General features: G+C 35.8%; 1 protein-coding gene across 4 annotated transcripts in view; it reads right to left on the bottom strand.

The window, feature by feature from the left end:
* The window catches only part of Kdm4c (lysine demethylase 4C), a 169069-nt gene that overhangs the window by 114873 nt on the left and 33532 nt on the right, over positions 1-20664 (bottom strand). For all 4 annotated transcript variants that reach the window (XR_003377397.1, XM_005352661.3, XM_026782063.1 and 1 more), the window contains 2 exons: positions 8053-8246; positions 3475-3524 (listed from right to left, as the gene is read on the bottom strand). Coding sequence is in view for 3 of the 4 variants with exons in the window: in XM_005352661.3 (XP_005352718.1) it covers positions 3475-3524; positions 8053-8246 (244 nt within the window). In the remaining variant the exon portion in view is untranslated. The remainder of the gene's footprint in view (positions 1-3474; positions 3525-8052; positions 8247-20664) is intronic.

The following is a 20664-nucleotide window of genomic DNA, read 5'->3' as shown; positions in this document are numbered from 1 at the left end:
GGAGGGAAGGAAGGAAGGAGGGAAGGAGGGAAGGAGGGAAGGAGGGAAGGAGGGAAGGACAAATGGCAAAAGAGAAAGGCAGACAAGGCTCAGGGGTGGGAAGCAAACAGGATAGAAGCAGGGAAATTTAGGAACAATTTGGTAGAAAAAAGTACATATGGGGGCTAGACAGTTGGCTCAGCAGTTAAAACTTTATACCATTCTTTCAGAACACCCAAGAGTTCTTTCTTAGCATCATGCTAGGAGGCCCACAATCACCTTTAACTCTAGTTCTAGATTATCTATCTGATGGCCTCTTGTTTCCAGTGGCACCCTCACTGACTTACACATAACAGACATATATACAAACATACATATTAATAATTAATTTTTTAAACAAATCTTTTTCCTAAAGTACATTCTGAGTAAGCATCTGCACCTGTTTAAAAGCGGGAAAAGGAGGGAAAGATGGAAGGAGGGAAGGAGAGAAAGAGAAGTTTACAAAATCAAGTCTTTTTAGAGGCATTGGGAACTACTACTACTCTTTAAAAGACATAACTTTGCCCTATGGGGTCATTTCACAGCAGTCTGTGCATGATCAATAGTTATAAAATGCAACCACAAGTAAAACTTTAGTGAATATGGAGAAAATCCTGTACCAAAATGATGATTAAGTATGCACAATTAAGATGCCCTAAATCTTACCTATGGGGACAATAAAGCACCCAACTCTGGGTAGTCTCCAAATTCAAACCCATGCAAAAACTGTATTAATACAATTCAAATGGATCTATCAGGCTTTCAAAATCTGTAACATTGTGCAATACTATGAGTTAAATTTTAAGGTAAAATCACTGAAGAAAGAAAAGTCTATTAATTTGCATCTGAACTGAATTTGTCATCAGGACCTTAACAATAGGGAAACATGTCAAAATTTAACTTAAATTAGAAAAGCACTGGAGGAAGATATTAAGAAGTAAGTTACAAACTTCACTTGGTTGAGAAACTTTATTTACAGAATGTTATCAGAAACATATTTTGGAAGTTCATCAGATATGTCTGAGTTCATTTTTAATTCTTTACTTTCCCTAAGTTTTTAAATTTTTTTAATTGTACTTGACAATACAATTAAAGATACTTGACAGTAATTCATTTGTAAGAAATGGTCTCTGAAAGTTCCCACAATTTAATGTTACTTTTGGAATATTCTATAACATTTACTTATTTATCAAATCAAACATTAATGGGATCATTAATAGTCTCATAATCATCAGAGGGGAAAGTCCCAATAAGATCTATAGCAATGCTGAAATCCTATAGTCACAGAACATTTCACATATTCTGAGGGCACCAATAAACATGCCATAGTTAGAAAAACATGCAAGATAATCCTGTCCCATCTTCCTGAAACCTTGGCTTGTGAAGGGTTATATCATTTCGTTTGTTTTCATTTAGAGACTAACATACATAAAACCTCCATTAGTGTTGAAAGCGACAAAATTATCGCCCATCTGGTACAAATGTGAAGAAAGGGTACCTGAGAGGTAGCCTACTTGTGGTGAAAACCAGCCTGCAAAACTGCATAAATATACATCCTTTCACCAACACTGAAAAAACTTCCTGGATCATCGAAGTTCCTTTTTCTCTAATCTTTAAGCACACACATTTTGGGGTGGGAAGGTGGGCATTAAGTAGTTAAAAGCACTTGCTGCTCTTGCAGAGGACCTGGACCCAGCACCCACATGCTAACTCACAGCAATTCATTAACTACAGTTCCTGAGAGATTTGACTGTCTTTTCTGACCTCTGCAGATGCCAGACACACAGACAGTGTGCATAAATACATTTTTAAAAAAATTAAGATGGAAAGGGAGCACAGATTCTAATCACAACACAGTCTTTGTCTTTGGTAGTATAATCTGAGTGCTTCAATAATCCAATCTGTTTACTCAAAATGCTATTTTTACTTTTTTTACTTGTTCAAGTTTTCTTCATTTGCATTTTTGAGACAAGATCCTGCTATGCAGCCGGGTAGACATGAACTTGTGATCTTCCTAGCCCAGTCACCAAGGTAGTTGGGATTGCAAGCATGTCCCATGCATGACAACTAGCCTCTCAACTAAATTATTACAAGAATCTACTGCCATGATCCATACAAAGATAAGCCTTACTAAAAGAAAGAAAATACAAAAGCCCAGTACCAGGTATGATATATTTTCTTTTGAACTGTTGTTCAGAAGAGGTCCCAGAGACCCCTAAAATAATGCTATTGCCATTGCTCTTGGTTGACCACAAGAACCTGACAGAAAGACCCTGTTGCTAAAAGAGAAAACAAAAGCTGGTCAGAGGAGTTGGAGAAATCAATTTAAAAGCTTCTTCACTATTAACTATGGCAAGATGCTATACAGACTGCTGGAGGAGAAAAATCAACAGTCTTACACAACTAAGAATCCTGGAAGCTACAATAACTACTGCCCTGGAAAGACATGTTCATGGGTATACTAATCACATGAATGGGCACAATCAACTGCTAAACTGGATTTAAGCCTGCTCCATAGGAAGAACCTAATTTCTAGTACTATAAATCTGGCCAAGAATCCATGGCTGGGGAGATAACAGGTCCCATACGAAACTATTGTTATTTTGCTAAATAGATATTAAATCAATCTGTTTTCCTTCCATATATGCATCTTTATATGTGCACATTAGTATGATTCTCAGACTTCATAGGAGAAGGGTCTTTATATGAATAAGTATCTTTGAGGAGTTTAACCATAAGTGTGACAACTATATAATAAACAAACTCCTCAAGACATGAGAGGCATAGAGAAAGATGGCCATAAAAATACTTAAAAAATTAGAGGTCAGAGAGGACCAGGGTAAAATAGTATCTTCTGGACATAGCAAAAGTGCTGCATTTAAGAACCCACAGCAGTTGTGGATGTCTGTAATAGACCTGTAAAAAACCAAGGATGTCAACATTCCAGCATGAAGTACTGAGGGGCTCATAAGCCCCCATTGCTAGCTGAAGAGCTACTGAAAGCTAATGATTAATAGGGGAGTGAGAAATTCTAAAACTATAAACTTAAAATATTAAAAATTTGCTGTAGAGTAGTCTTAGATAAAGGCAGAATGATTGCTACCAGTTATCACTCAAATTCAACTCTACTTGCTATTACCAATAGTTCATGACCAGCTGACATATTTGGGGGAAGAGTAAATAGCAAAAGATAAAGTTCAATGTTATTTAAGAAAGAAAAGAAATTGAGGAATAGTCAAAATTGATTGAAATTTTAAAAGCCCAATGAAATATTAAACAGTAGCTAAAATCATTATGAAGATTATTATGTAACAGAAGAAACATCACAAATTAATATGAAAATAAATAACATTATTCGATTAGGGTAACATTTAAAAGCCAACAGTTTGAAGTAAAAAACTGCTGAACTGCCACAAAACAAAAAGCATAAGATAAGAAATGGAAAGCAAGTTTTACCTTGGGCTAATCTTTCAAGTCGTTTTCCATGCTCCGGAGGAATAGCATACCTAAAATATTAATAAAAAAGAAAATGTTGTTTATAATATTATAGATAGATAATATTATAGTTATATAGATATAAATACCTCTACTTACAAAATTTGAACACTAAACTGAACTTAGATAAACTGAGTAGAAAATAAGAAATCACAAAAGTCTGTACCTTAGACACAGAATAGAAGAAAATCAATATAAACTACCAACTTAAATGTCCAAGATCAATTGTAACTTAAAGGTTAGGGAGCAAAGGATCAAGATAAACAAACCCTCAACCAAAAATTTCCTATGTATTGTAGATACTTGTGGGCATAGGTATTTTGTTTGTTTGGAAACTGGCCAGTTTTGGTATTGTTTCAAAGAAAACATTGGTTGCTATCTTTTTGTAATTTTATTATACTTACTGTTTATGTGTATGAATGCACATGTGCATGCACATGTGTACCATCTGTGCTTGTGATAGTTAGTGAACAACTTTCAGAAGTTAGTTCTCTCCTACCAAGTTAGTTTCTAGGGATCAAACTTAGGTTTTCATACTTGGTGGCAAGAACCTTTACCAGTGAGCCATGTTTCAGACTTTATTGTTCTCTTTTAAATGTAGCTTTTACTTATCTATTTATTTCACAATTATATAACTTTAAAAAAATCTGGATTTTAATCTTTTCACCCTAAAGAAGAAAAATATTCATCCAACATTCCCAGTGCAGTGGTTCTCAACCTTCCCAATGCTGCAACCCTTTAATATAGTTCTTCATGTTGTGGTGACCCCAACTATAAAATTACCTTCATTGTGACATCATAACTGTAATTTTGCTACTGTTGTGATTCATAATGTGAATACTTTGGAGAGAGGTTTGCCAAAGGACTCTTGACCAACAGGTGTTAGTGCTTTAAAATATGCAGTATCTGAAATATTCCCTAAATTTTGAACTAAAAACCTCATGATATGACAATTCTTAGCTGCTGACAGAGAAAAGATCAATTTTCTCTAAAAGTGTAAGACCTGTTAAACCCATCGTGTTTTAGTAAAAGATCACTCACTCATCCAAAAAATAGTTCAGCAGCACAAATTCACCTTGGAGAGGTGAGGTGGAGGGTTGAAGTTGGAGTGTGAAGGGAAGAAGTGGGACTGGGAACGGAAGGGTGAATAGGCTCACAACATGGTACACAATATTCTCAAAGACTAATGTTTTTGAAAAACTGGACTACCCAAGAGCAGTCACCCTAGTACCTGTGAAGAATAGGTAAGTTGATGTTTGTAAGTTCAAGGCCAACCTGGTCTATATAGAGATTTCCAGAACAGACAGAGCTGTGAACATAGAGAGACCTTGTTGGGGGGAGGGGGGAGGAAAAGAAAAAAAAAAAAAAAAAGAAAAGCTATTTTAAGTACTATAGCAAAGAAATGGAACCAACCTAATTGTCCTTCAACAGATGAATAAATGGATAATAAAAACATAGTACGTTTATAAAACAGAAGACTATTTGCCTCTAAAGAAAAATAAAATCAAAAATTTGCGAAAACATGGAAGGATTTAGAATGTATGATATTAAGTGAGGTGACACAATCTCAGAAAGGAAAGCAAAACAACCTACATGTTCTCCCTCTCATGTGGATCCTAGCATTGTAAGTGTATGATGAAACAGATGTACATGTTGGTATAGAAGAGCACAGAAAAAGAAAACAAGAACAGGAAAATATTAGGGTATGAGAAAGGACTGAAGGTAAAGGACAGATGTAAGGAAAGCAAGTATTATCTAAGTGTTTTGCTAATTTTAATTGAATCTTGAACTTTTTAGTTTTTCGATGTTAAGTACATAAAAATGTATTTGATAAATGTATTTGTAAAAATGCAAAACCCAATGTGAAGTTCCCCAGAATGGATGCTCTCTTTATAGAGTTCATTGAGATACAACTGAGTGGAGCTCCTGACCTCACAGACACTGGACCAACATCTGGAGATCTTGGTCCAGCTAAATTCACTGTGTGATTATTTTTTTTTTGTTTGTAAGTTCTTTATAATAAAATTTTAATAAGTAAAAAAGGAATTACTTGACCAATAGAATTTTCTTTTTTGTTGTTACTAAAGTAGCACAAATTATACAAGTGGAAGTACTGGCAAGACAGGGATGTATATTATACAAATCATTCCAATGCTCTATCAAAGTGAAACTAGAAGAGGCTACTCTTTTCTTATGTGAGAAAAGGTGTTTCATGCTGGGAAGTATCGCTGACAAGCATCCAAAAAAATGTATCTCCTATACTGTCAAAAAGATAGACCACATGCTCCTGTCTATATGTCAGCATGCATATGATGCATATGTATGAATTAAAGAAAATTAAATTTATATTAGAAATTGACTAAAAACAGAAGTAACCAGTATTACTAATAAACTAATAATTACAAATGAGTAATGAATGTGGCATATACTTCATTTTTCACTGATACATTTTAAAGTCATTACAAAAAAAATAGCACGTGCCTCTAATTCCAACATATGGAAGGCAGAAGCAGAAATAATCACTGGAAGTCTATGATCCATGTAATTTATACAGTGAGTTCAGGAACCACATGAAACCAGTCTAACACTTGTAATCTCAACACTCAGGCAACTGAAACAGGAGAATTACTATGAGCCCACCACAGTGTGAACAATGAGCCGCCATCTTAATAAATACATGCACCACATATTGTTGTAGTGGTGAGTCTAACTGCCAATGCTGTTCCCAAGGTAACAAAAAGAACACCTCAGAGGAGCCAGAACTTTAGGAAATTTTTCTTATCTAAAAAAAAAAAAAGACTCACATACATGAAGTGAGGGACATGTTCTTTTTACTTCTTGTTCTCTTTTTCCTGGTTCCAATTCTCTAGTTCTAATTCTCTTGTTCTAATTTTCCCTAATTTTAAGTTTCAATTCTCTCGTTCTAATTCTATTCTCCCTAATTCTCTGGGCACACAGCTTATATACATATTTAACAGCAAACTTCTGTCAATAAAAAGGGTTACAAAATCTTCTTCTTAGGTCACAATGCACTTATGAGTAAAGATAAGTGGCAGAGCTATTTACCATGGGAACGCATAGGCAGGGATGAAGAGTGCTGGGCACTTCAGTACTTTAATTAAGGCTAGCATGGAAAGTGTCCCAAGTCTAAAGATATATTTTCTTATCCTGTGTTTAGCCCCAGAGTACAAGGAGAAAATTATAGGAGAAAAGCTTGTAACATTATATTCAAGGCTGTGAGGTCAGGCTGTCTTCCATAGTCCTGGCCATCTGCAACGCCTTTCACATGTACAGCTGGTTCTCACTGGACTTGATTATTACTTGTTATTCCTATCCACCATATAAATTTTAGGACTAAAATATAAAGTTACTAAACTGAGCCTTGAATTTAGTACCATAAACTGAGGTTAGAAGTTTGTGCAGAGTGTTAATTGCTTAAGAAATTTAGTAGAAAGTAGCTGCTGGTCTCTTATCAGCCAAACCTGGATAAAAAAGTTAGCATAGCAGTTCTAGGTCACTTTGTGCTAATAACCTTGGTTAGACACCTGCAATTCCGTCCCTGTGCATATTTGCAAACTTTTTAACTTACAATTTGTTCACAGAGACATTCAGTCTAGTCTGAATCTGCTCTTGAGGTTATGAATCAATGAATTGTATGTGGCTTTTCTTAGAAGTGAAAAGAAACTGTTGTGTTATTCATGCCAGTCTTGAGCTAGTGATAAAAAACAGGGCCTAAATGTCTTATAGTCCTTGTGGGACAATAGATCTAGTTATGAAGCATATCCTAGTATATTTGCTACATATCAAAACTATACAGCTTAAGGAAAAGGTATCTTCCTGACTATCCATGGATATATATGTCCAAAAGATTGAGATGTAATCATATATACACACATCACGGGAGATTACACATTACATTGCAGGTATTGGGAAGATACCATTTACACACATGAATTTACAATCAGTATTATATGCAATATTTTCAATAAGCCCTGCCTATAAATTTCCTCCATCAGTTGATCACCATGTATGTCGGCCTTATAAATATCAGCTGTCATTTGTAGCAATTGTGTCATGGCCCACAACAGCTTGTGACAATATATCAACTTAAGTGTTTTGCCATTCTTACCAATACTATTTTCCATGGACTGCTAATAGGGCCCCTGATTCATTCTCCTTGTCACATTAATGACCAAATGAGGATTATCATTAAGAGAAAGCTGAATCAACAGATTAAGACTCTTCTACATCCAAGATGTCATGTTTTTATCTCAAAATTTCTAACAAATACTCAAAGAAATAAAGACATTCCACAAATTACTTCAGATAAAGATTATATTAATCCATGGCATACAAAATGTCCACAGGAAACCACTGGGCTTAAAGTTTCTACTCAAAAATCTGAGAAGAAAAGAATGATTATATGATTACAATTCAAAACTTCCTTACACTCTATCAAAAAATTAATTCTCTTCAATAATGCACAACACTCAATGACTCACAACTCTAAAGGATGTGAATATTAAAGTAGTGACTTGCCAAGATTTGGGCTCCCCAAAATGTAGATAATTAATACTGTAGAGATCCATGTCCTCTGTGTGCCATGCAAATGTTGTTTTCCACATTCCAAAATAGAGATAGGGGGTATTTACACCCTCAATAGAAATACCGCACTCTTCTTCAACCACATCCAAGACTGTATTTAGGCGAGCTATATTCCATTCATCCACACCCTAGATAGAACCAAAACAGGGAGTAAGAGAGCAAAATCAATATTAGCAAATAAAAAACAGCATTTATTAATCAAATAGTCAGGTACTACACTATTATGTTTTATTGCTTAAAAGTGAAAAATATAGCTCTCTCCCTGTTCTCTCTCCCGGTGTACACACGGCTTTGCCTCCTCTCTTTTCTCCTTCTACCTGTATGCCTAAAAAAAGTGAAAAATATAGCACTTACTAAAAAGTGATAAGCATATATCCATTAAAATTATTCCAAAATTACTACCAACATATGTGTTTCTATACAATTATCAATGTAAAATTGCATCCAATAACTGCATGATTCCAATGAAAATTAAACATAAGTACTCATTTCCCTCTTGGTGCTATCTAAGAAAAGAATAATAATTATCTTTAATTTAAAGCAGATAGCATGAGATATAATGCTGATATTTGGTACATATTTAATTTGGGAGATGAAGTTTTTTATTGTTTGTTTCTTGTTTGAACATTAGTTCTGAGGGCCTATTCAACATGAAACATCACCTTAGGAAACCAATAGCAAAACATACGTTCTGACAGCCCTCCCCCAGTCATGCCTATTTTACTTTAGTATGTGATCCACTGTGTCCTACAAATTTCATACTCCTGGAAAAATTCACATTTTTCCAAAACATAGACCCTGTGCTCAGAATAGTTCTCAATAAATAATAACAGCATATATTTCCAAGAAAATTTAAATACATAATTTCAACTGTAAACAACTCATCTAAATTTTGATAAAATTACTGGAATAATTTAGTTTTGTTTAGCCCCAGTTAGTTCAAGGGATGGGTGAAAACTAGCTATAATTTCTGATCTAAAAGTAAAAGGAATTTTGTTGTGTTATTGTTTGTTTTTGTTAAAAGTGGCTGGAATGGTAGTAATGACTATGGTTTTGAAACTTTAGGAACTGAAGCTAGGAGGATTAAAAACCGGCTCAGCTCCACAGCTAGTTTAAGTCCAGCATAGACTACATAAACCTTATCTCAAAAAAAAAAAAAAAAGAAAAAGAAATAAAAAAAAAAGTACTAAAATAGAAAAAAATTCTGATTTTTAAGAGTATTTACCAATTAATAACTAATTTACTATAATTCATAGCTGTTTAGAATGTTTTGGCAAACAATATTGTTTTCCTCACATACTTTCCTTATAGCTCAATTCTAATACCCAAAACTGGGTACATCCATAAAGATTCATTTCAACCTCCACAAAGTGCTATAACAGAGGGACATTAAATCTTCTTCTATGTGAACTAAAAGGGTTCTCTCTAATGAGTATTATAGTGACCTTATAAACAACCCCTTATATCATTTCCCTTTTACACTAAAGACCTTTAGGGTTGTTCTAGTTTTATTTTAATCTTTAAACAATTATTTAATTAATAAACTAATTCTATTTCCTAACACTTTGGTGTAAGGAAAAATATTGATGAAGCAGTAAAAAAGGAAGAAATCATTCAAACATTTTAGTTCACAAAATAACTGTGTTATATATAACTTATATATAATTGAAGCTCTGGAAAAGAGATGATCTGGACAAACGGGAGAGAGGAAGAATGTGATCAAAATATATTTAAATTTTAGAACTGTTAAATAATAAAAATATTACAGAAAGAGAGAGAGAGAGGTTGTACAATCAGTAGGCTAGGGTGCAAGCTAATTCCATGAGTTCAAGTCTCAGAACTCACAAAAAGCAAATAAAAACAAGTCAATCTAGGTGTTGTGATATGCTCTTAGAATCTTAGTACTAGGAAGGCAGAGACAGATGGATTCCTGTTTCTACTTGGTAATGTCTAGGTGAGCAGGAAACAAAAAAAAAAAAGGTAAACAGAGCCTGAGGAATAATACCTAAAGTTGCTGTATGCTAAACACGTACAGGAAGAGAGAGACAGAGACAGAGAGAACTCTTTAGTCAAATGCTGGGTTTTCAAAATCTGATGTTTTCTCGATGATTCTTTGTCATGGCAACTACCTCTGTTCAGTTCTAACATGACAGACAGTAGTCAATTTATGAAGGTCTAGTTTTTCCACAGAACTATTATAAAACAATTTCATATCCAGAATAAGCAGAGTCCTAAGGCAGAGAGTCCCAAGGCTACCTAAAACCATATAAATCCAGAATTATTTCCTCAAAGATAGTTAGAAAAATAGCATTTCTGAGTCCATTTAAAAACTTTTGAAAATGTAAATATTTTATTTTAAAAAGTACGGGGGGGGGTTTCGGATACACTGGGATTCATAACCCATTAACATAATAAAAAAAGATTAGCTGTATTATGTTCCAAAGCTACATGTGATGGTATATATTATATAATCACAGCCCTAAGATGTCTAACACAAAAAGAGATCACAAGTTCAATGTCCGTCTCTTCCCTGGGCTACATAATGAGAACTTGTCTCAGAAATATAAAACAAATTGCAACTCAATGGAAAAGAGCACCTGTCTAGAATGAACCAAGTCCTAATTTCAATAACTAGTATATGGTAGTACACACCTATAATATCAATACATGGGGAGCACAGGATGATCCAGATTTCAGGGTCATCTTCAACTACACAGTTAATTTTGGAGTAGCAAAATCTACCTGAAACTTTGCCTTAAAGCAAATTAAATAACTGCCATCATTTGATTCCTAGTGTGGTGATAAAGACCATCAGCCAAAATCAAATTCAGGAGTAAAGAATTTCATTCATCAAAGAGTTATAATACATCATACAAAGGGAAGGTAAGGCAAGGACTGGAGGCAGGAACTTAAGCAGTGGCCTCAAAAAATACTACTTATATATTTGTTCCTTCTGGTTTATTCAGTTTGCTTTTTTATACGATGCAGGACTACTTGCACAGTACTATGCACAATGGGTAATTAGTGATTGCACATCAATCACTAATTAAAACAATACCCCAGAGCTTTGCCTACAGGACTATCTTATAGAAACATTTACTCAATTAAGATTCCTTCTTAATATGTTGAGATTTTTGACAAGTAGACAAAAACAAACAGACATGATAAATAAGAAAGATAATTAATCACTTCATAATTTATGACAAAAAAATTACTGAAAGACCTTATTAAAGATTCTGAAGTTTACAAGTCTATCATTTACACCAATAACACCAAAGAGGTCATAAAAAGGAGCTCATAGATGAGACAGATTATAATATTTCTCCTATCATGAAAACGTCATTTGTAATGTTAGATTAGATGCTGTATGGTTGCTCTTTCTAATGGCTGACTGTAACATGAGGGGCTGGCCTGCTTGTTTGGGTTTCTGTCCCGCCCGGTACCCCAAAGCTGTTTAGCCCCAAAGAAAATCACACATAGGTCTCCATAAATTATAAGCTGATTGGCCCATTAGCTCTAGCCTCTCACTGGCTAACTCTCACATCTTCATTAACCCATTTTCCTGACCTATGTTAGCCATGTGGCTCAGTACCTTTTTCAGTGAGGCAGATCACATCCTGCTGCTTTGGTGGTCTCAGCAGAAGAGGAATCAACTTCCTTCTTCCCAGAATTCTCCTGTTCTCATTACATCATTCCTACTTCCTGTCTGGTTTTCCCAACTATATTTCCTGCCTGACCAATTAGCATTTATTTAAAACATGATTGACAGAATACAGACAATTCCCCCACACCACTTCCCCCTCTTTTTTTTTTTTTTTTAAAAAAAAAAGGAAAATATCCATAGTCCATTTTTTGGGAATGTGGGCATAGTATTTCAGGCTACTTCAAGCTGGTTGGGGGCGCTGATAATCTTATGGGGACCTAAAGAAAATTTAGAATTATGATCAAGTCCTGACTGAAGTATCCTGTGAGTCTTGATCATCTCAGGCAGCAGTCCTGAACCTGTTCTGGATGAAGAACTCAGACATCTGGGCCATCTATTTCTGCCGGAGAGTTCTCAGGTGGTCTTCCTTGATCAAACTGGATTTTTCTTAACTCTGAATAAATCCACAGCCTCTCATTTTCTGTTGAAACAAGAGCAAAATCCCTTCTCCAAAGTAACATACCTTTTGACTTCAACTGTGAAGTCAAGGTATTGTCAAAATACCTATGTTGGATTAATTCTGCAGCACTTATAAGCAAATATCTTTTAGCAGCTGTTGCTCCTTCCTCAGTATTTAAACAATTTAAAGAGAGCATAATAGCATACAGTATCAAGATTCTCTGTATATTTTCCGTCTTTATGCAGCTTTATTTTAACCTCTATTTCTTTTATTTTTACTTTTAACTTTTGGCTTTTTGAGACAGGTTCTCTGTATATCTTTGTCCTGGAATTCCCTCTGTAAACCAGGTTATCCTTGAACTCACAGAGATCAGTCTGTCTCTGCCTCCCAGACTACTCTCTTTCTTTTTTTCTTTCTTTTTTTTTTTACTCTGAGAACTTTAACCTTTAGCCTGTATATATTTTTAAAACATTGTAAACCATTTAGAGGTTTTCTTTCTCTTTGAATTTCTCTTTATTGTATATCTCTCTTTTTCTGACCACATGGGTCTTTAATTTGCTAAGGAATATGGAGAAGTTTTTTGCCACAACTCTATGGCGTTTTAAGGTCCTTGCAAGGAAGCAAGCTCCAATAGTGTGTCCATAAACAACAGTCAAAAGCTCCTATGGCGTTTTCTTGCCAGGAAGCAAGCTGCAACAATGTATCCATAGCTCCATAGTCCAGACTGCCTGCTTGAAAGAGTCAAGAGTTTTCCCTGGCAGGAAGGCCCAGAAAGCAGGCATTTTAAAACAGCTCAGATCTTTTTCTTCTGCTATGGCTGAAAACCGAAATGTTTTACTCTAGTCTTTTCCAAGCTTTCTCAGGCTTTCTGTGGATGTAGTTATACACATGGGCTCCATTCTATAACATAAAGGGCCAGGGCTGCTTGTTTGTTGGGGTTTTTGTCCCACCCGGTACCCCACATCTGTTTCTTTTGCTGGTTCTTTAGTATTCAAAATTCAATGCATCTACACCATAGCCTGCAGCATTTATTCCATAGTAAAAAGTCAATTTAACCTTTCAATAACTAAAATGAAATAACTGGTCCACATTCAAAGATATTTTTATTCAAAAGAGATTCTTCTCTTGTATGATACATGAGGGTTTTTTTTTAAACTTTTGTAAAATAAGAATAAAATTCAAGCCGGGCGATGGTGGTGCACGCCTTTAATCCCAGCACTCGGGAGGCAGAGGCAGGCGGATCTCTGTGAGTTCGAGACCAGCCTGGTATACAGAGCTAGTTCCAGAACAGGCTCCAAAGCCACAAAGAAACCCTGTCTCGGAAAAAAAGAAAATTCAACTACTGTGAAATTCATTTTGTCTTAGAGTAAGTTACAATCTTTTTCCAGCAAGGGTTTCTTTGTGTAACAATCCGAGATGTCCTAGAACTCCTAGACTAGGCTCGAACTCACAGAGGTCCACCTGCCTCTGACTCCAAAGTGCTAGGAATTTTTAAAAACTATGTATTGATTCTTTGTGGATTTAACATCAATGCATCCTGATTCCATTCATTTCTACATCCCTATATATCAGATCTGTCCTTGCAAGCTCCCCCCAAAATAAAATAAACTTTAAAAGAAAAATAAACACCAAATAAAGAAGTCTCAATGTAGAAACTGTAGTTTGACACAATGACCCACACAGTATATCCTTTTGTCCATTCATCTTTACTTTTAAGTGTTTATTGCAATTGCAATGAGTTGTTAATAGTCTGGATAGCAGCCTTTGTTCTGTTAAACCATTGGTAGTGGACCCTTACTGGGACTCCTCCTGAATATCCTAAAATCTTGTTGGTGCCTTGTGTCATGGAGATCTTGACTCCTTCACATGCTCCAAAAATTCATAGGTAAGGTGGACTTTTGGTTGGGGCAATTCATAGCCCTGGTTTTGGGCCTGGTTTATCAGTCTGCCAGGGAGAGCTCTCCAATACCCTTGCCCCCCCACCACACACACACACATAACACTAGCTCATCCATCCACTGCAGCAGGCTGTAAGAAGCAGGGCCATTCTCCTGCTCTCATGCCCTTGTGGCTGGCTTACCACACCATAGCCAGCTCTACTGTTTTGCCCAGGCATGGTGCAGGGCCCACTCTCCGCTCTACCAAGTGCTGCAGTTACTGAGGTTCAAAGACAGTACTCCCTCCTCTCCTGCCTAGAGCAGTTGGCAAAGAGTTGGGGTGAGGGATGGCAGGGCATTTTCCCTCACCAATGTTAGATTGGGGGGGGGGGAGACACAGGGCAAGCTCTAATGTGCTGCCCAGGCAAGTGGCAGTGTACACTCTCCCACTCTTAGGACCCCAAGTCCAGCTCTCCCATCAGTAAACACTTTTCAGAAAAAAGACCTATTTCCCTTTTTAAATTCCTTTTCAAAAGACTTATTTTTACTTATATGCATAATGTTTGTATGTCTGTGTGAGTGAATGTCCCGTATGTGGCTAACAATAAACTCTAGAAGAGTATGCCAGATTCCTCAGAACTGAAATTTATAGACACTTATGAGCTTCATGATATCGGTATTGAGAAATGAACTCCAGTCCTTATTGGAGGCTATGGGAGTTACAGAAGGTAACAAATGTGTTCAGATGTCAACCAACCAGAAGAATGATTCTCTGATGGAAAAGAATCCCGTCCGAGAAAGGACTGTAGGACCAAAGACTCTGAAAACCATTGCCTCTGTCTGTAATTTTTGCATCTGCAAAAGCAGCTATGGTGTCTCCTCAATACCTGCATTACAGTGTATAATCTCATGTAATTATGTATATATAATTTCATGATTGCATTTCTATCTTATGGGCACATATATCCATGGGTGGTTAGAAAGATGACTTCTCATTAAACTGTACAATTTTGTTATATAGAAAATATACTAGGATGTTTCATAACTAGATCTATTGTCCCACAAAGACTATAAAACACTTAAAAGACTGCTTTGTTCCTTTTACTCAGACTAACACACACAAAGCAACAATTTCTCCCCAGTCTAAAACAAGCTATACACGTTTTAGCTCATTTTTACCTCAGAGCAAGTTCAAACTAGAATGTTTCTGTAAACGGGATCATCAGTTAAAAAAAAAAACAAAAAAAAAAACTTTAGGGTTGGCAAGAGACTTGGCTCTAGAGGGGTTTCCAGGTGTCCAAGGGGATGTTCCCAGCTAGGTCCTTGGGCAGCAGAGGAGAGGGTGCCTGAACTGGCCTTCTCCCATAGCCAAACTGATGAATATCTTGCATATCACCATAGAACCTTCATCCGGCAATGGATGGAGATAGAGACAGAGACCCACATTGGAGCAATGGACTGAGTTCCCAAGGTCTAGATGAAGAGCAGAAGGAGGGAAAACAGGAGCAAGGAAGTCAGAACTGCGAGGGGTGTGGTCACTCACGGTGTGAATGATCTAATGGGAGCTCACCAAGGTCAGCTGGACTGGGACTGAATGAGCATTTGATCAGACTGGACTCTCTGAATGTGGCTGACAATGAGGGCTGACCGTGAAGCCAATGATAATGGCACTGGGTTTTGATTCTACTGCATGTACTGGCTTTTTGGGAGCCTAGTCTGTTTGGATCCACACCTTCCTAGAACTGGAGGGAGGGAGGAGGGCCTTGGACTTCCTACAGTGCATGGCACCCTGACTTTTCTTAGGACTGGAGAGGGAGGAGGTGGAAATTTTTAATTAATAAATAAATAAATAAAGTAGTTAAGTTTTAGCTTAAGTCTTAGAAAGGGTTATTCACAACATGTGTAATTCCAGTTCCAGAGAACTAACACCCTCTTTCTGGCCTTCATGAACACCAGGCACACATGAACACATATACAAGCAAAACACTTATACATAAGAAATAAAATAATTTTTAAAAATCATACAAACTATCTCCTGGGTATGGCACATGCCAAAATTTCCATCCAGGTGCCTCACACAGTAAGGTCTTACTGACAAGAAAGAGGAATATTTCCTGAAAATAATACATTCCTTTTCCTAAGTAGTTGACTCCTAAACAAGCAATTTTCATTGCTTGGTCAATCTTTGATAGACAGACAGAAGAAACATTATAAGCAGCTATGAGCAAACTGCACTTCTGCTTACAAGGATAACTACAAAACAAAATTTATCTCATCAAACTACTCCAAGACTATACTAGAGAGAATCATTACAGTCTATAGATTTTCTTTGCCTTGTTTTTCTATAATATTATCACAAGTGGCAACTAAATTTGTCCAATGCATAAGGTAGGGCAAGTAATATATATTCTTTTTAATTATGTCATCTCATTTTATCCTATGAAAGTGACAAGTGACCTCAGATGCCATTTCATCTGAAAGGACTGTAGAAAGGTATAGCTTGCCCAGGATCTCAAAATCTCAAAGTTCATAACCACAAAGCCAAGGATGAAAAACTCTAGCCTGGGATGGCTCTATTGTTTCTGAAACAATGTACCCAAGAAACAGCCAAGAAGTCAACTCTGATCCATTCGAGCTTTACAAAAAAAAAAAAAAAAAAAAAAAAAGCAGAACTTCTCCTTTATCTCCTAATACCTTAGAAAGCAGAAAAGTAGTATGCTTTGGGGCTTTTATTTTTTGGGGTTTGATTTTTTTTTTTTTTTTTTTTTAGGTAGGTCCATCAAAATTTAGAAATAAGTAAAGTCATGTAGAACATTCATGGCTACACTCACAGACAGGAAGTCTTTTTTTTTTTTTTTAATTACAAGGGCCAATAGGTGCCTCAAAGAGTAAAGGTAAGTATCACTAAAGCTCAAGACTTGAGTTCTGTCCCTGAGAAGCAAATGATTTAAAGAGAAAACTAGCTCCTACAAATTATCCTTGTAAGACATCCTGTGGCTGGCATTTGCCACTCACACACTACTAAAGAAAAAAAAATGTTATTTTAAAATTCAAAAAAATAATCAAAAAAGTATGGTTTTTTTTTATTTAGTTTGGTTTTATTGTTATTTTGGAAACAGGTTATCTCTATGTAACGCTAGCTGTCCTAGAACTCTCTATAAAAGGCTAGCCTAGAACTCACAGAGATCTGCCTTACTCTTAAAGACATGTGCTACTACAGCTAGCAAGCTTTATATTTTACATTTACATGTACACAGCTTTGTTGATCTTAAAAAAATAAATAAATCTAAATCACAGGACTTTATCTTCCTTTTGAGAGAATAAAAACTAGAAGAATTCACATCATCTTGAGGAAGCAGAACAGAAATTAAACATTGTTAAAACAGTTTAATACTGTCAAATTGTTGTTAAATAATAAGCCATTACTAAAAGCACTCCATTCGACTCCCTCCTTCCATCTTTCCTTTTTTCCCTTAAGATAGGGTCTCAAATAGCCCAGTCTGGCCACAAAAATCACAATATAGCATAAAATGTTAAAAAAAAAAAAAAACTCATCTCTTCCTGTTTTTACAGGTGTAATCCATCACCCTGAGCCCTACTTACTCCATTTTATTTCTTTTTCCTTTAAATGTGTTAAGATGTTATGGGCCAGGGCAATTCAACTCCAACTGACTGCTGTAGGACTCTTCCTAGGTACCTCTGCTGCCATCCCAAAGAGCTCATGGAGCACTCACATTTTTAACACTCCAATGAAGTAGCCATATCTGTGTTCTGGAAACCATATTGCTTACTACTAAAGCATAACTCTCGCTCATAAAAAGAATGAACTACAACTGTTTCAAGCTGCCTGTACAAGACTTCTGTGACAACACCTCAGTCTTTACCACCAAGACCAAAGAGCTAGCACATCCTCTGCCTGGGATTGATATAAATAGTCCTGCATTTCCATGAGGACAAATGTGACTGATGCAATATGATGAAAGACTTTAGACAAGTCCCAGAGCGCAGGTAGAGAACTGTAGCAATGGAAAAGAGAGAGCAAAAGCAGAAAAAGATAAGCAGGCAAAGAGCTAAGGTTAAAGAAAGAAAACTATAAAGAACCAAAGGAGAAAGATTATGGGCCTTGGTCACTGAAAAATGCAATAGAACTGCCAAGTTTGAATGGCAAATAGTTTCAAAGAGCTGCAACATGTGTGGCTGTAGGTTCACACTTTGGGATGTATCCACTAGTAGTAGCTCAGTACTGGGCAGATATAAATCTCAGCTTCTTGTTGTGTGACATTTTACTCTTGATTCTTTGAATGGCCAGACACCCAGCTCCCAAATCAATCACACATAGAGACTTATTCTTAGTTATGAATGGCCAGTCTTAGCTTGGCTGGTTTTTTGCCATCCTTTTTAACTTAAATTATCCTGACTACCTTTTGACTCTGGGATTTTATCTTTTCTGTATATCTTTTTTTGCTTCTTCATGGCTTGCTCTGTAGCTGAGTGGCTGGCTCCTGATGTCCATCTCTCCTTGTTCTCTTGCAGCTCATTCTCCTTCTATTTATAATCTCGACCTGCCAGCCCCGCCTATCCTTGCTCCTACCTCACTACTGGCCATTTATCTCTTTATTAGAACCACAGGCAAAGTAATACAGTTTCGACGAATTAAACAAATACAACGTAAACTAAAGTCACACACCTAAAAATAATATTCCTCAACAGTTTCTGGAAGCATCAATGAAGGGAGCACTACGAAGTTTTGCAGCTTGAATGTAATTCTTTGGGTCCTGGGACTATTAGTCCCACAGTAATACATATTGCAAGTTTTTTTTAAAATCTTTGCCATTCAAACCTGGCAGTTCTCTGGCATTTTTCTAATGACTAAGGCCAAAGTCTTTCTTTTTGGCTCTTTATAGCTTTCTTTTGATTATGGCATCTTGCAGGTAACAAACTGGACCTAGACTATTTGGGTCAAATTATAATACAAGTAATAACAAACAGCCAGTTCATCTTAGCCATTGATTCTATCTACTCCTGTCAGTAAAATAATGTCTGTCACATATATTTGCTTCTTAATAAATACACAAATCTATATTTTCCCCATTCACTCATTGGCTAAAGGGGAATTATAATATCTTAGAGTCTGGAATGTTGATGTACCTCAAAAGAATAAAATTGGCAACCATTAAAATGTCTTTTTGTTTTACAGCCTGTTTTGTTTTGTCAATACTAGGGATTGAATCCAGGGCCTTCTAAAATCAAGATAAATAAGTACTCTGCCGGTGAGCAATATACTCAGCTCTCCACATATATTCTGAATAGCACCAAGGTACAGCCTTCATTTCAGCCATTTCTTTCTTCTTTTTTTTATTGTTTTTATTGAGCTATATATTTTTCTCCACTCTAAAACTGACCAATTCCAGAGCAATATCCTCTGATAAAAGATCAGATAATTATTATACACAAAGAAATCAAAAGAATAATAATTATGTTTACAAAAATGAAAGATGATATAAAGAAATTTGAATGCATTACAAGAGAACAAAGACAACTAAATAGAGAACAGGGAAGCTAATACAGGATATGAGAATATAATTCAATAAAGACAAATATTTAAGAAACACCAAATAAAATGATGGTGCAAATCAAAAATTCAACAAATCAAATGAAATCTTTTTAAGACAAAGTAGAAGAATTGGTACACTGAAAGAAAATAATAAAATTTTAAAAGTATGAACAGAACAGGGAAACTTTTTGGGACATATTGAAAAGCAAATCAATTGGAGATGTGGATCATTGAAAGCACACATGCCTAGCATGCATGAAGTCCTGAATCAATACTTAGGAATTTGAAGTAGAAGAAAGAAAAAAAAAACAATAATTAAATAGAAATAAATCAATGAATTACTGGCATGAAACTAAGAGGAAAATTTATTCTAAAGGAAGATAACTGTAGAAAGAAAAAATCCCAAACCTAGGGAAACATGGGCTTATTCACATATAAAAAGCATTTTTAAAAGCAATTGGAAAAAGAAACCCCAAGTTATACTACAGTTAAAACACTAAATATAAGTATATAAAGCGCTACAAATAGAAAACCATCAAGTCATAAAAAAAGACAGCCCCACACAATAACAAATGATCCCTAAACTGAAACATAGAAAGTCAGAAGAACATAGAAAGATGCAGTACATATTCTGAAATACTACAAGAACCAACCCAGGCTACAATACCCAGTAAATCTGTCTATTATGACTGGGGGAGAAATTAAATATTAAATTCATAATAAAAACAGGCAAAAAGATCAATGAACATCAAGTCAACTCTACAGAGGATATAATAAGAAATTCTTCAGATTCAAGAGAGTGGTAAACACAACCACTAGAGACATCCAGAAGTTACAGGAGGAGAAAGATATTACATTTGTAATCATTAGCAAAACAGTAAACATTACAAAATCAACAAAAGGAACACACTTTTCAATAATAATTTCAAATATTATTTAGTCTCAATTTCCCAAAGGATAGACTAGCCAGCAGACTGTATTAAAAAAGAAGGAAGGGCCGGGCGGTGGTGGC

This window comes from Microtus ochrogaster, chromosome 10, assembly GCF_000317375.1.
Source record: "Microtus ochrogaster isolate Prairie Vole_2 chromosome 10, MicOch1.0, whole genome shotgun sequence".
Lineage (NCBI taxonomy): Eukaryota > Metazoa > Chordata > Mammalia > Rodentia > Cricetidae > Microtus > Microtus ochrogaster.
Note: the sequence above shows the minus strand (reverse complement) of the source record. Positions and strands in the feature narration are given on the sequence as shown.